The 16,690-nt window shown below is 39.6% G+C and overlaps 2 protein-coding genes across 2 annotated transcripts in view; one reads left to right on the top strand and one right to left on the bottom strand.

Annotated features, from left to right (window-relative positions):
- Positions 1-3,501: 3,501 nt before the first annotated feature.
- si:dkey-91i10.2 (uncharacterized protein LOC555224 homolog) overlaps positions 3,502-16,690 on the top strand; it is a 225,780-nt gene continuing 212,591 nt past the window's right edge. The window contains 1 exon segment of the mRNA XM_034203674.1: positions 3,502-3,753. The gene's annotated coding sequence lies outside the window, so the exon portion shown is untranslated.
- On the bottom strand, positions 10,647-12,226 carry LOC117538149 (gamma-crystallin M2-like). Its single transcript, XM_034203696.1, has 3 exons — positions 12,175-12,226; positions 11,830-12,072; positions 10,647-10,979 (listed from the first exon to the last, which is right to left on the bottom strand). The coding sequence occupies exons 1-3, from the start codon at positions 12,205-12,207 to the stop codon at positions 10,704-10,706; spliced, it is 552 nt and encodes a 183-aa protein (XP_034059587.1). The 5' UTR covers positions 12,208-12,226; the 3' UTR covers positions 10,647-10,703.

Raw genomic sequence — 16,690 nt, 5'->3', positions numbered from 1 at the left:
TGCGGTGTTTGCCCTTGGACTGCAGGAGGTGGTTTTCTGTTTCCGAGCAACTATCCATTGTTATCAACAACACTGAGGGGGGAGCCACAATATACAGAGTTCCCAGGTTGTAAGATAGTAGCAGCGGTGAAAGAGAGATCCTCCTGTGTGTCCGCCTCTTTCTGCTTCTGCAACAGTGGAAGTCTCAGAAGTAAAAGTCCTGCACTTTCTTAACCCTTAGATGCATAAGTGGGTCTTTTTGGACCCGGTGAGGTGGTTCTCTTGAAGTATCTTTGTAATTACATTTTACATAATTTCATATTCCAGCTATTCCTCCAAAAACATGTTTTGGATATCATGCCATTCAAATTTTTAATTTAAATGTTATAGATTTTAAGAAATTGTAGTTTTTGTATCACTACCCCAATAAATGGGTCAAAAATGACCCGCATGCATTTCCTATGGGATCCTCTGGGAACCTTTGATTCTCATCACCTGTTGCTGTCAGGAATACATTCACTGTGGACCACACAGACTGCATCACACGTGACACCTCTCAGGAAGATTATTTTTACACAGCAAGATCTGATACCTGTCAGTATAATAATAATAATAATAATAATAATAATAATTCATTATATTTGTATAGGGCTTTTCAAGGACTCAAAATCGCTTTCCAATATAAGGGAAGGTTAGGGTGGGGGGTGTAGGACTATCAAACTTGATCAACCAGCATGGATTGATGGGGAGGGGGGGCTATGAGTAGACAAGAGGTGAAGAGATGAGTTTTGAAAAGGGACTGGAACACTGTGAGGGTCTCAGAATAGCGGAGATCTTTGCATCGATATGTTCAAAACTTTTTTTTCAAAATGTAAAAAAAATGTCTAAAATTATAAATAGTGAAAAATTAAATATAAAATATTTCTAGTGTGAACCAAAATATAATACTAAATATTATACAAGTGATTTTTCTTAACCAAAATGACAAACATGGCACAAAAAACACATATTATTCTAATACGGGTCCTTTTTGATCCACTTATGGAAGAGTGAGGGTCCAGTCGGGCATCTAAGGGTTAAAGAGGCCCTATTCAGCTTTGTATGGGGTTTCCCTTTCCTGTAGCGTGTTATAGGTTTCTGTGCATGTAAAGGGTCTGCAAAGGCTAAAATCCCAAAGTTAACTCCAGAGTTTTCTCTCCGAAGCTGCTTTTAGTTTTTAACTCCCCACAAAGGGAACACACTCCCCGAGGTCTTCACTAACGCTGAGTTCTTTAAAAAAAAGTATTTTACTTATTTTAACACCTACTGTATTTACAATGTTGTTGTTAAACCATTCTGTATCTCTTTTATGCATGGGTTTCATGAATCTGTTATTCCATTATGTGGATTTATTGTGTTCCTTTCTGTTGTCTTCTTGTGAAGTGTTAATGATGATGTAGAACACTTTGAATTGCCTCTGTGTCTGAAAATGTGCTATATAAATAAACGTACCCATACCTACCTTACCCCCCTGCCTGAAACTTAAATTACAAGTTTTACAAATATCAGAAAACCCGAAAAAAATCTGAAATCCTTTATACATCCCACTGCACGATAAGGAGCTCCAACAAGCCGTTTAGGACAGAGTGAATACCTGGTGAATACACAGATACAGAGATGAGAAACAGTATGAGAAAAATGTGATTTTTGAAAATTGCACAATTTAAATATATTCTAGTATACCTCAACAATGGAAATATGATCAGTAGAAATGGCCATGACATGGGACCTTTAAATATATCCTTACCAAAAGTACTCAAAAATGGAATCTCAATTGTAAATAATGGATTCTCGACCCGCCTGTCTTAACGTTGACACACTTATTTCAGAACCATATAAAATCTTGGATTATCATTAATGATGCTTTAGTGCGTTTCACAATAACAATACTGATTAAAGTACTGGTATATATACTGGTTTGATCTTCCTGTATAATTGCAAGTTAGATAGAATCTGTAATGGTGTTGTCATGTGTTTACGCGCCCAGGGACTGCAGATGGAAATGAGCTAATAGTGAAATCTGGCATAAATCATCTCTGCATCTCTGCTCTTTGTGAGATGAATGTTTTATGCATGGTGTTGTTTAATAAAGACTAATAATTAATGTATGCTGACTTCTTCACCAGATCCCTCTTGGTAATTAGACTGTTAACTGTTAAATAAGAGAAGGAGAAAGAAAGATATTCTGCTCTTTCAACACATATCAAATATATAAGTGGAGTAGTTTTTGTGCAAATGTTGTAAAAGCAAAATAGAATTGGGTGGCACGTCTAAGTCAAATCTCAAGTTTTTAACAACTTAACTTAAACAAAGCCTTAAAGTCTGAAGTAAAAGACCAATTGCAAGGTCTCTGACAGCCGTACAATGACATAGCCTTTGTAAAGCGCTTTGAGCATCTGGAAAAGCGCTATAATAAATGTAAGGAATTATTATTAATTATTATTATTATTATAGCCTTCTGAATTATTATTTACCAGATAAAAACCTCAACCACAATATTTTCATTCTAAAGTCTCAAGAAGGTGAAATCATCATTTTTTATGACTCAAATCTGAGTTCTGTTTGAGTTTCAAGTTCATGACTTTGCCTGCAGTACTGAAATGTAAACATGTGTGGTTTTATTAAACTGCAATGGTACTAGTGACGTTGTTGTTTTTATTGTGACGATTTCAAACAGATATGTACAGTATTAATCCATTTATATAGTGAATATATTACAGTCAAACATGGTGGTACTACTGACCAATGTTGGCTTTTTGTTGTATTTTATTCCCTAATCAGTATACCCAATATCAACACATTTTCCCATCAGTGTCAGTACTCAATTCACTAATGTTTTTATATGTTTTGTTGAAACGAAGAGGATCAAGTAGACACTCCTAAATGGACTCTGAATGCTGAATGATGGAGAGAAAACACACCACCCTGATCTGAGGCTGTCCACCATGAGAGGCTCGTGGGGGGTGAGGAGGGCCATATGGGCTGAGGGAGACCACAGCCAGCCTTTTACCTCTGAGCCAATCAGGAGCCGAGTGAGAGCGTTTGTCCTATGGTAAGTGCTGCCTTCACTGGCTGTCGGAAATAGAAAAGGCATGCATGTATACAGTATGTATATTTTAGTATTCTATAAAAATACAATTCAATTTTGCTTTTATGACTTCACTTAGGGAGAGTCAGTCAAAAGTGTCTCTGAGCTTTTTTGATAAAAAAAACATAATCTTAAGCACAAGTCAGGGCAAATTACTATTACTAAGCTTTGTCAAAGGACCTATTAGAACATCTTGTTTTCTTGGCAATGTGCATTTTTTCTTCGGACGATACACTGCATTGCCATACAAAAAGTAGTCAAATAAATATTGAAAAACAAACAATAAAACATTACACACAACACATCACCTTTGAACCAATATTCCACGTGTGAAACTGGGAGTGTTGATTGTACGAGCCACACATGAACGCAGCACTGTTCCCAAGGAGAACCCCGCAAAGCAGAGAGGTCGTGAATCAGGGATCCTCCGGAAAACCCTTCAAACCTGCACCGGGGAAGGACAGAAATACATAAATGAACCAGCAGCTTGGGAGTGATTTACTCTCGGTGCCGGTTGCCGGAGCCCGCTGTGGAGCCTCTTCAGATCCGGTTCTGTGACGAGGAGCGAGCCTCCAACCTGCTCCTGATCTGGATGATCTGATCCATCTGAGGGGAGGCAGGTGAAAGCGTCCGGGAAGTAACTCTGAGTAAGTATAACAATGATTATAATTTACATTTAAATCAAAAGACAAATGCCTGGTTGAAGGAGGCAGTTTTACCATCAGCCTCTCCTCAGGTGTTCATGGTGTGTTTGCGGTCCTCGGCTGTGATTGAAAGCACACAGGCTGCATGTCTAGGAGTCCAGTTTTCTGTATCTCTGAAACCTGTCATGGCTTTTTCTTCTGCAAATATCATTGTTTTGCATCTTAGAGATGGTTTCTGTAATGGTGTATTTGCACTTCTGTTATTTTATGTCAAATACTTTCAGGTTTTTTTCAAGGGTTTAAGTATGACAGTGTACAGCCATTGAACACAATGTGGCATAGTAGTTAGAGACATTTATAATATACAACCCTTTAGCAGTTTCCCCTCAAATCTGGAAGAAAACAATACATGAATACATAAATAAAACAATACAAAAAGAATAATCTTAATAATGTTAAAATAAATAGTACTTATCTTATTCATTTGCATAATATGATGACATTATTATAAAATATATAATAAATATATAAATCATTCTAAAAATATGAATATAATTACCTACCGCTGGAACCATAGAGTTCACAATTGAATCTAAAGAGAAAAATCCTTGTTGCAATTGAAGGGAACCTTAAGTGATGTCGTCAAATCTGATAAAAATCCCAATAACCTCGAACATATTTGGATGAATTGCTTATAGAAGATGATATATGCTTTTAGCCAATTTCTTGGACTTTGCTGTGAGACACTGTTTCACTGTCTCAACTTTTATTGGGCAAGAAGTCCTTAACGGGTTTAATCAATGCATATTTGAACATTTACAGTGCTGAGAGAAATCATGTTGTATGATTGAAAACACCTGACAGCTACTAATAAAAGTCAGACTAACAACTATTTATATATTAGTCTTTATAAATGAGGATTGAATGATTATTTGATTATCTAAATCTCTTGATTAAATCTCTTTGGATCGACTAATCTAATAATTGACTAAAACTAATCTAATCTTCATTGTGTTGTTTCTGTTGTTCAACGCTCAGGCTGCACCACAAATGACACCCACACTTAATAACTTAACTTCCTTACCAGAACAGGAGAAGGAAACAGCTGCTGATTGATCTCTCCTTTACTCAGGGATTTGTTTTAGTCTCAAACAATCCTTAATAGTGTAGGTTTGAATTTTATTTAAAAACAAGCTCAGCTGAAGAGATCTCTGTCAGTCGATATGATTTATACTTGAGGGTAAAACCATAAAGCAATAGAACTAAGACAGTATTTGACTTATTCTCTATGTGATGCCATTTAGTAAGTGCAGCTTCAAAGCACTGTAGTTATTCCCTTGAGGGAGTCCCGTCTCTCGAGTCCTTTAGTGCAACATTCTGGGGATGACTGGCTGCAGCAGGCAGGTGCATCCAATCAGTGACGTGCGGTGAGGTTCATGGCTGGTGAGGCACTGACTCTTTCAGAGTCAGATTTACAAATATTATATTTTGACCTTAATCGAAATATTCGGTTATTTTCAAAAGCTTTTTTAGTCTGATGCTTCGATTCATTTTTCAACAAAAGGATACCCAAAATCTAAATATTGGATTGTTCTTTCTTAGTAAGATCCCATTTGCATTACAATTGTGGTCTTATCTTGACATGAAGATGAAGTCCATGCTATCCTTCTGGACAACAATCTCTATTACTTTTTTGTAAAAGTCCTCCTTATCTTCCTCTAGTTTCAAAAGTCTAGTTTGTTGTTCGCGTATACCGTCTCTACGTAGAATAACAGTAGCAACAAGAACCTGTGGGCTCACTTGTGCCCCCTTCAGTGCGGCAGAGGTTATGGCTGCCTCTCCTGGTGCTTTTTTCAATGCCGTTGTATGATGAGACCAGCGAGCCTAAATATCATATACGTGAAATACGTTATTTAGAGACTATGGATGGCGAGGATAAATGTAATAAAGGGATCTACAAACATTACATTGGTGACATACAGTGAGATGGTGCAGGCATGCGCTTAGGGCCCGCTTTCCAGCCAGTTTCTGTGGGGTGACGCATTCTGAGGTGGGGGCAGAGCTCATCTGTGCCTCACCTTACCCCACAGTAACGGGCTTGAGCGCGCTCACAAAATAAGTGCCCGCGTTACATTAGTGCCCGCGCTCCAGCCAGTTACTGTGGGCTTACGAGAGGCAGAGCTCGTCCCTGCCTCACTTCTCATCGCTACCCGTAGTTGTAGCGGAGCTCGGCTGATTTTGACTATAAAAAGCGATTGGAATCAAACATAAATCACATTTACAAAACAGATCAGTGGAGACATTTTATTATTATTACTATTTAGTTTTTCTTTAGTTGTGTTTCCGTTACATTGGAGTATGACAGGTGAGGCTCTGCCTCCCCTGCCTCCCCTGCCTCCCCTGCCTCCCCTGCCTCCCCTGCCTCCCCTGCCTCCCCTGACTGCACGTCATCCAAGCCATGATGGGAAATGCCTCTGGGGCTGATGGGAGTGCTGGCTGACGTCCAGGCAGCAATCAGATAATGTTAATGAATACGGTAAAATTGTGTTATTTGCAGTAGCAGCAGTCTCTCCGTTTTCCAGGAATGGAAAATACTGTATAATGAACCTCGGGCTCGCTACACATGAATACTTGATGAAAACTGACTTGGTTGGAGTTTTTTTCCCCCCAGAGATGAGGGTCACATGACTGGAAAACCACTTGAATTTGTCATGGGTGCTTTCATAAAGGACGTGTATGAGTGCACTTTTGACACATGTTGGTGCTTTGCTTGCATAACGTTGGGCATGTTTTGTTTTAGCTCATTGAGAATAATTGATTATTTTTCGCGTGTAAACACTGTAATTGTAAATGTCTTCTCCATTTTCGTCTCGATCATGTGTGGAAGTATTTAACCAAGGCCTTTTCTATTGTCTCTGTTTTTTTAAATCAAGATATCAGCTTGTTGGAATTTGATGCATTCATGGACAGAAGATGTCATACTGTTTTCAGGGGTATTGCTGATAGGCCAGCAGCTGCCACGGAGGTCATTTATTGTGTTCTGTTTCTGAAAAAAAAGAAGCGTTTTAACAACCTTCATGGGGCCATATTGTGCTCATTTACAGGGCTCACATTTGTATTTTGTGCCTCTACTGTGACATGTTTCCATGCTTTAATGTTCAGAAAGGTCTTTATCGTTCTTATACTTGGTAAAATACATATTGCAGAAATGAATCCACTCTCAGGGCATTTCATTTCTTATTGCACGAGACAGACAGACTAATCTACATCTCTGTAGGATCACACACACACACACACACACACACACACACACACACACACACACACACACACACACACACACACACACACACACACACAGGGCCTCTGATGCTAATGTATTCACAGGCATTTTAAAGTACTGTTTTTGTTTTGGAGCAAGATCAGCATGGCTGGACAGAGAATAATTACCTTCCATTAACTTATTGGCTGAGCTCAGGCGTTTTTTTTGGTCTATCGAATTCCATTTACTTAACTCTTAAGTAATAGTCATTACTGCGGCCATTAGGATTAAGGTTATATTGTATGTCATGAGATGTTTGTTTTTTGTGTGTGCAAAGAATATAAATAAGGGCTGTGTGATAAAGCACTCTGGAAAAATAATCAGTTTGCCTTTATCTATAACAACACTAGACGAACACCTCATACGTCATAGCTGTCAGCTCTTTTGTGATTGGTCAACCATTTAGAGATGTCCCGCCCCTTAGCCTATCACGTACAATGTGTTGGAGAGCTAACCAATAGAAGTGCAAGTGTAACATAGTGATGTCGCGAAAGTAAACAAAGGAGTCCAATGGAGGTATTTCAGCTTCAGAGTGTGTGGGAGAGAAACTCCCTCTAAAGGGAACACAGGGATTTTAGTCTTTTCAGACCATTTACATGTACAAAAACCTATAGAACACACTTCAGGGAAGAGAAAACTCCGAAGCATAAAAGGGCCTCTTTAAAACTGTATATTGAGCATTCTTATAGTCAACACATCCTGATACAAATTACTAGAAAACCTCAGCCTGGCTTGAACTAAACCTCTGACTCGTTTAAAATGTGATTACAGTATATATCAAGCTGCTTCTTTTTACATAACATAAAATGGCATAAAGCAGAACAGAGTCCAACCAAAAGTATGTAGAAACTCTTCACTTTGCTCTTGACATCAGACAAAAGGCACCCAGCCCTCTCTATCTCTATCTCTACGATGAGAGGAATGCAACCTTGATTCAAGACCATGGTGATTACACTCAGATAAAAAAAGGAAGATCTCAAATAAATGTATAATACCCTTGCTGGAAAAGACACGTCTGATGTTAAGGTTGGTGATAGCGTCTCAGTTGGAGAATTTTATTTAGGAATTCTGACAATGAAGTGAAAACATTTTGGGAGTTAGTTCAAGGAGGCAAATCAGCATTGAACCTCCAGCATTGAGCCCTCTGTCCCCCAAGAAGCTCCTTTGTTCTGTGCCCTGCCTGCAGGACAAACTGTAACTCATCCCCTTGTGGGCCGTTAGAACATCAGTCACAGCTGCATGCACATCCACATGAAGGCAGTATGACTGACTGTGTGTGTGTGTGTGTGTGATGTGTGTGTGTGTGTGTGTGTGTGTGTGTGTGTGTGTGTGTGTGTGTGTGTGTGTGTGTGTGGTGTGTGTGTGTGTGTGTGTGTGTGTGTGTGTGTGTGTGTGTGTGTGTGTGTGTGTGTGTGTGTGTGTGTGTGTGTGTGTGTGTGTGTGTGTGTGTGTGTGTGTGTGTGTGTGGTGTGTGTGTGTGTGTGTGTGTGTGTGTGTGTGTGTGTGTGTGTGTGTGTGTGTGTGTGTGTGTGTGTGTGTGTGTGTGTGTGTGTGTGTGTGTGTGTGTGTGTGTGTGTGTGTGTGTGTGTGTGTGTGTGTGTGTGTGTGTGGTGTGTGTGTGTGGTGTGTGTGTGTGTGTGTGTGTGTGTGTGTGTGTGTGTGTGTGTGTGTGTGTGTGTGTGTGTGTGTGTGGTCCTCCCCCCATTTACAAACACACTCAACAAAAGACGCTGTGGGTGGATGACAGTCTGGAGTCCCGATCCAAATTATGGACAACCACTAATTACCAGTGCAGTAATTAAGAATCAGGCAGCTGTGGCAACAATAAACTGCTTCTGGGAGACCATGGAGAAATGATGATGCTGTTGCGGAGGGTGAAACTGTTTATTATGCCCCTTTAACGCTGCATGTGCAGACACCCTCAGAATCAGAGACACGCCGTGGTGGAAGAGTCAGAGAAAAAATCAGGTATTTTGTCCTAACCAGTGTTTAACCTCAGTTAAAAATGTCATCGGGTTAAAGAGACCCTATTATGCTTTTTGGGGTGTTCCTTTTCTAGTAGTGTGTTTTATATAGGTTTGTGTGCAAACGCCTCCATTGAACTCCTTTGTTTACTTCAACAACACAATGATATCACCATGGAACACTCCAGCTTCTATTGGCAAGCGCTTCAACACATTGTACGTCATAGGCTAAGGGGTCTTTATACATGAGACAAATAGAGACCTTTTTGAACATTTAAGCATGGAGACATGTCACAGTAGAGGAACAAAATACAAAAAGGGACCTGGAAATTAGCATATGGGGAAACTCCAAAAAGAATAATAGGGCCTCTTTAATATTGTTCAGCCCTTAGAGTGATCTACCACAAGCAGTTTTGAGTGATTCAGTGCAGTTAAGATCATACAGAGCTGCTATTACTGAGGCCAAAGCGAAGGCTAAAGTGAGAAATAAAACTAGAGGTGGAGAGAGCAGGAAGGTCACCTGATAAAATGCTAATACGAACGCTTAGCATCCACGCTAGGTCAGGCTGACTGGGCTTGTTGGCTGAGAGACTTGTTCAAATACACACACATGCCCTACAATTCTCTCTCTCTCTCTCTCACACACACACACACACACACACACCACACACACACACACACACACACACACACACACACGCACACACACCTCAGAAATAAATAGCTGCTTTGAAGGACATTGATAGTTTCAGACTCCTTGTACGCAGAGATACTCTAACCATGAGTTTTTTACACGGTTTTTCAAGGCTTAATATACATTGTGTGGTTGTTTAATATGCAGACAGAGTCCCCAGAGGAGATGTATTTACTTCAGTAGTTGAACAGATATTTGACATTTTTGAATTGTATCGTTATAGGTTTGCAGCATTACTCTCAATAACTCCAGATCGTACAATTCATAATTTAATACCAGTTTAAAATCAGTAGCCAAATACATTAACAATTTCTGATGTCTGCTGTGCATTCCCTGAGAGGTGTCACCTTCTCTAATGTGGCCTTCATCCCATAATAGTATTAACTGGATTAGCCTGCATAATCCTTTCAGGTTTATTAGTCTGGGAGTATTAGCATACAGTAGTACAAAAACCTGAACTGTGGTTGGTAATCAGTGCACAGTGATAAACAAAAAACTGGTTTGAGGCTTTTTCCCAGGGACTGGGTACCTTGTGGAGGATGACAACTGTCTCACAACATGCTCATAAAAAGAAATTAGTTTATTCAATTTTTCTGTCAAATATGACAGATTTCGTGAAGTTGACCAATAGGAGCACATAACTGTAAACAAAGAGAAGAGGAATTGTGTAGTAACAACTGAAAGTAGTGTTCTTTTAATGACCCAAAGTCACATATCATCTACCCAGTATATTAATCCTTCATCCAATATCAATTGTAAGGCATTATCTGTTTTTATTTTCAGAAAATGTTCCGACACATTTCTCATCAGATAGATAACATGTTGGGATCCAAACTGACAGAAAAACATATATAATTAATTTAAATGTAATCATGTGTGATTATAACAGTCGGACAAAAGTGGGACGAAAGTCAAATTCAAGGTTAATTATTTATTTGGCATTTGATGAAGTCAAGAAACATTGAGTGAACATTTAGCAGGAATCGGTGATACGCCTCATGCTCATGAACCTCTGGCCGCTCATGCCCATGTCTCTGAAGTTCCTGTACTCTCCGGGCCTCATGTACATCATCTTGCCTCTGAACTGGGGCTGCTCGTACATCAGCCAGTGACCGTCCATCACGTTGCAGGACTGGCACTCGTTCATGCGGTAACGGTCCATGACGTTGTCACAGTCCTCCATCATCTCGTGACTCTGACCACCGAAGTTCTCCTTCTCATAGATCTTCATCCTGTACTGGCCTCTGTGCTGCTTTGGGGAGAAGAATGATAAATTAATGATTTCATGTAAAGCGTTGTGGGGTGGTCACCAGGGTGGGAATTTCACGACGGCCATGGCCGTCGTGAAATTCCAGTGTAAACAACGCTAGTGAAGTCACACTAGTGCGCGCAGTAGGATAGTCCCGTGCCTGTGGATCAGAGCGATTGCTCTGCTGTGATTGTTCCGTCAGAAATGCCTGTAGGGGCCCGACAGCCTCTTCCTCAGCCGCGGGAGCAAGACAAGCACAGGTAAGCAAGCGGACCAAGCTGTTTTGATATGATTTAACTGAAGTATGTGGTAGTATTTGAAAGGACTTAACATTTACGTGTTTATAGAAAGTACTATTGATAGGTAATTACCATTGTATTAGCCTATTTAAAGTCGACTCGTTACATTTTGTCATGAAAACTAGCGATAGATAGCTAGTTTGGATAGCGCTAACGTCTTCCCTTCAAGGGGTCTACATCTAGTGTTGCTTCTACAAGCTAGCAGATAGCTGTCAACTTTGAATCTAGTATTTTTCTTGCTAAGCGGTTTTGATATAATACATGACTGACTTATGTGGTTTATGGCTGAACTTAACGTATACGTTTAAGAAACACTATTGCTATTCAGCCATTTGTAAAACGACTGGTGTTGATGTTAGTGCTAAACTTTTCAGTCATGTTGATTGACCAGCGTAATTTAACCAAACGGCCTTTGTGTCCTGTCATGTGGCCTTTGTGCCCTTAAAAAAAATGTGAACGGGAAGGCCAAATGGCCTTGCCCCTAAAATGACGAAATTCTAAGCCTGGTGGTCACCCATAGTAGAATCGTACCATTACAGTTTTATACCCACCATGGGGATCATACGGCAAGACTTGATGCAGTCCCTCATTCCCATCATGCTCATGCAGTCGGAGTACTCGCCCCTCCTCATGAAGTACTGGTTTCCCATGTAGTTGTTGCGGTCGTAGACCATGAAGTAGCCGCTCTCCACCCTGCAGGACTGGCACCTGCTCAGGTTGGAGGTCATGTCAGAGCAGTCATTCATGTACTCATAAGAACGACCCTGGAAGTTCTTCTCCTCGTAGAAGGTGATCTGAAAGAAGGGAATTGTAATGGTTAGAAATAGATTAGCAAGGTACAGATGGATATTGCAAACAGTTATTTCTGCTTATCACAAAAAGACTTCTGAAAGTACCTTTCCCCTCATGTTCATGCCGGTGTTGCTCATGTTGGCTGTAGATGTGCTGTTGCTGGTGAACTGATATCTACCTGGTTTAACCCTTTCCTTTTATACCTGACTAACGTAAAGAATGGGTAGCCCCTCCCCCTCAGGGAACCATCTAACTCAGCAGTTTACCATTGAAGCCAACAGAATGCAGAGGTTTGGTACATTCTTACAGGGATTGGGTACCTTGTAGAGGAGGACACCTGACTCTGTGTCTCTACATTCTCATAAAGACTATAGTTTTTTGCCTTTTCATGCCATATATGACACATTTTACTTGTTTCCTGAAGTTGGACAATAGGAACACAGACATTTTAACAAAGAGAAGAGGAATTATGAGGGTGCTGCTAGGTGGGACTGCGAAACAAAGGAAAGGTCAGTCATATATTTATATTTTTTATTCTGGCTTTTCAAATCAAAATAGTCGATATCAAGCACAATGCTTCTGAGCATATTGTTTACATTCTTCTTCTCCTAAGTTTTTCCCATCACCTCATTCACAATAACATCATGGAGGTTTTAAAAGACGGCAAGCTATGATTAGTCGGGGGTCTCTTGGCGGAGACACGGCAATCATTTATTACTATATCATTGCCTTTTTTGAAACGGCGACCATTTTAACAAAAACAAAGATTGCGTACTCTGAATGAGGGTGCTGCTAGGTGGGACTGTGAAACAAAGGAAAGGTCAGTCATATACAGTGGGGCAAAAAAGTATTTAGTCAGCCACCAATTGTGCAAGTTCTCCCACTTAAAAAGATGAGAGAGGCCTGTAATTTTCATCCTAGGTAAACCTCAACTATGAGAGACAAAATGAGAAGAAAAAAATCCAGAAAATTGTAGGATTTTTAAAGAATTTATTTGCAAATTATGGTGGAAAATAATTTGTCACCTACAAACTCCACTATGGCCAAGACCAAAGAGCTGTCAAAGGACACCAGAAACAAAATTGTAGACCTGCACCAGGCTGGGAAGACTGAATCTGCAATAGGTAAGCAGCTTGGTGTGAAGAAATCAACTGTGGGAGCAATTATTAGAAAATGGAAGACATACAAGACCACTGATAATCTCCCTCGATCTGGGGCTCCACGCAAGATCTCACCCCGTGGGGTCAAAATGATCACAAGAACGGTGAGCAAAAATCCCAGAACCACACGGGGAGACCTAGTCAATGACCTGCAGAGCTGGGACCAAAGTAACAAAGGCTACCATCAGTAACACACTACGCCGCCAGGGACTCAAATCCTGCAGTGCCAGACGTGTCCCCCTGCTTAAGCCAGTACATATCCAGGCCCGTTTGAAGTTTGCTAGAGAGCATTTAGATGATCCAGAAGAGGATTGGGAGAATGTCATATGGTCAGATGAAACCAAAATTCCAGTCTCCAGATCTCAACCCCATAGAAAATCTTTGGAGGGAGTTGAAAGTCTGTGTTGCCCAGCGACAGCCCCAAAACATCACTGCTCTAGAGGAGAGGCCAAAATACCAGCAACAGTGTGTGAAAACCTTGTGAAGACTTACAGAAAACCTTTGACCTCTGTCATTGCCAACAAAGGGTATATAACAAAGTATTGAGATGAACTTTTGTTATTGACCAAATACTTATTTTCCACCATAATTTGCAAATAAATTCTTTAAAAATCAGACAATGTGATTTTCTGGATTTTTTTTTTTTCTCATTCTGTCTCTCATAGTTGAAGTGTACCTAGGATGAAAATTACAGGCCTCTCATCTTTTTAAGTGGGAGAACTTGCACAATTGGTGGCTGACTAAATACTTTTTTGCCCCACTGTATATATTTTTTATTTTGGCTTTTCAAATCAAAATAGTCGATGTCAAGCACAATGCTTCTGAGAAAATTGTTTACATTCTTCTTCTAAGTTTCTCCCATCGCCTCATTCACAATAACATCATGGAGGTTTTAAAAGATGGCAAACTATGATTAGCCGGGGGTCTCTTGGCGGAGACACGGCAATCATTTATTACTATATCATTGCCTTTTTTGAAACGGAAACCATTTGAACAAAAACAAAGATTGCGTACTCTGAATGTAGAAGTAGAAGTAGATGATGAAACTGGAAAAAATACACGAATATCCAAGTCATCAAACATACTCTGTTTGTATCAGAGAGTTTTTTCAAGAACAATGGGCCTTTGTAGCAATGGCTATTTGTTCTAGCGATAACTTGGTGTAAGGCAAGGCAAGGCAAGTTTATTTATATAGCACTTTTCAACACAAGGCAATTCAAAGTGCTTTACAAAAAATGAAAGACATTAAGAAAAGGGCATTTAAAAACAGTCATTTAAAAGAAAAGCTAATAAAATAAACATTAAAAGAAAAAATACATGGATAAAAAGTTACAGTGCAGTTTAAGATATGAATAGTTCAATTAAAAGCAGCGACAAAAAAAAAAGTCTTCAGCCTGGATTTAAAAGTAGTCAGAGTTGCAGCGGACCTGCAGGTTTCTGGAGTTTGTTCCAGATATTTGGAGCATAATAACTGAACGCTGCTTCTCCATGTTTAGTTCTGACTCTGGGGACAGAAAGCTGACCAGTCCCTGAAGACCTGAGAGATCTGGATGGTTCATCATTTAGCAGGAGGTCAGAAATGTATTTTGGGCCTAAACCATTCAGTGCTTTATAAACCAGCAGCAGTATCTTGAAATCTATTCTTTGACACACAGGAAGCCAGTGTAAAGACTTCAGAACTGGAGTGATGTGATCCACTTTCTTAGTGTTAGTGAGGACTCGAGCAGCAGCGTTCTGAATCAGCTGCAGCTTCCTAATAGATTTTTTTAGTGAGACCTGTGAAGACACCATTGCAGTAGTCCAGTCTACTGAAGATAAAGGCATGGACAAGTTTTTCCAAATCCTGCTGTGACATTAGTCTTTTAATCCTAGATATATTCTTTAGGTGATAGTAGGCTGATTTAGTAACTGTTTTAATGTGACTGTTGAAACTCAGGTCAGAGTCCATGACTACACCTAGATTTCTGGCTTTATCTGTTGTTTTGAACATTGCACACTGAAGCTCAGCGCTAACTTTTATACGTTCTGACTTGGCTCCAAAAACCATTACCTCAGTTTTCTCTTTGTTTAATTGGAGAAAGTTCTGACACATCCAGTCATTGATTTGTTCAATGCACTTACTCAGTGTTTGAACTGGAGAATAGTCTCCTGGTGAAATTGTTACGTACATTTGTGTGTCATCTGCATAGCTATGGTAACTTATTTTGTTGTTCTTCATTATCTGAGCCAGTGGTAGCATGTAGATGTTAAAGAGAAGAGGCCCCAAGATGGAGCCTTGAGGAACCCCACATGTCATATTTGTCAACTCAGATGTGTATTTACCTATAGAAACAAAGTTGTTTCTGTCCTTTAAGTAGAATTCAAACCAATTTAGAACTGTTTCCGAAAGTCCCACCCAGTTTTCCAGTCGGTCTAGTAATATGCTGTGGTCAACAGTGTCAAACGCAGCACTGTGTAGAACAAAATGGCTTTTCGGTTTAATGTGAGCTTTTCTGGGGTTTATTGGGGTTTCATACTAATGGACAGTTAAAACAATGGCATGGCACCTAACTGTGAAACAAGAGTATAGTTAATGTTGAACTGTAGTTTTGTGTTTTACATCTGCTCTAAGTTCAATTTTCAAGTAGGTAAGTCCTGTTGTTCGAGTCTCCTCGATATTAAAAATATCAGAGGTTGATCTAATGGCCATACATTGAATTTATTCCCAACAAAAAAGCTGTTCTTTCAATTAATATTAATGCTATTATTGTATTAGTATAGCAATGTTGCAAAGTGCTATACGAAAGAAAACAAGATAGTATGGCAAATGGATATAAATAACTGAAATACCCATATGATCCAGAGGTAACAATGTTGTGTTGAGGGCGAGTTGAAGGAATCGGGGCTAATGTAATGTTAAATTCAAAATGCTTCATTATTTGAGTTGGGAACAAAAACACTGAACATTCTGCATTCCCCTGACATTTAACCAGAAGTCAAAAGTAATAATTAATGTCTAAAAAAAGAGACATTTAAAAAAGAAAAAAAGAATACGCAGCAAATACAAATAGAACTGTTATTATAACTATTTAAAAAAAACTATTTTAACACTTTTATAACAAATGTACAATATTAACATATGACAACTACTATATGCTGTATTTAAAGTGGAGAGCTGTGATGATTTAAAAGAGGTAATGTGGAGAAGAAATGTGCAACATTTTAAAAATAATAAGATATTGTTCTCATTATGTTATGTGCATTAATATAATGCATAATATTTTTTCTGGGATGGATAAAAGTCAGTTTCAGTGGGGGTCCTGGGCCTTGTTGATGAGGCCAGTAGCAGAGGGGAAGAAACTGTTCAGGTGGGGAGAGGTTTTGGTTCTGATGGAGCGCAGCCTCCTGCCAGAGGGGAGCGGGGGAAACAGTTTGTGTCTAGTACTGTTAGGGTTGGGGAAAATAGGACCCAAATGCAGTA

The sequence above is a fragment of the Gymnodraco acuticeps genome, unplaced genomic scaffold (assembly GCF_902827175.1).
Source record: "Gymnodraco acuticeps unplaced genomic scaffold, fGymAcu1.1, whole genome shotgun sequence".
NCBI lineage: Eukaryota > Metazoa > Chordata > Actinopteri > Perciformes > Bathydraconidae > Gymnodraco > Gymnodraco acuticeps.
This window is presented reverse-complemented; position numbering and strand designations above follow the sequence as displayed.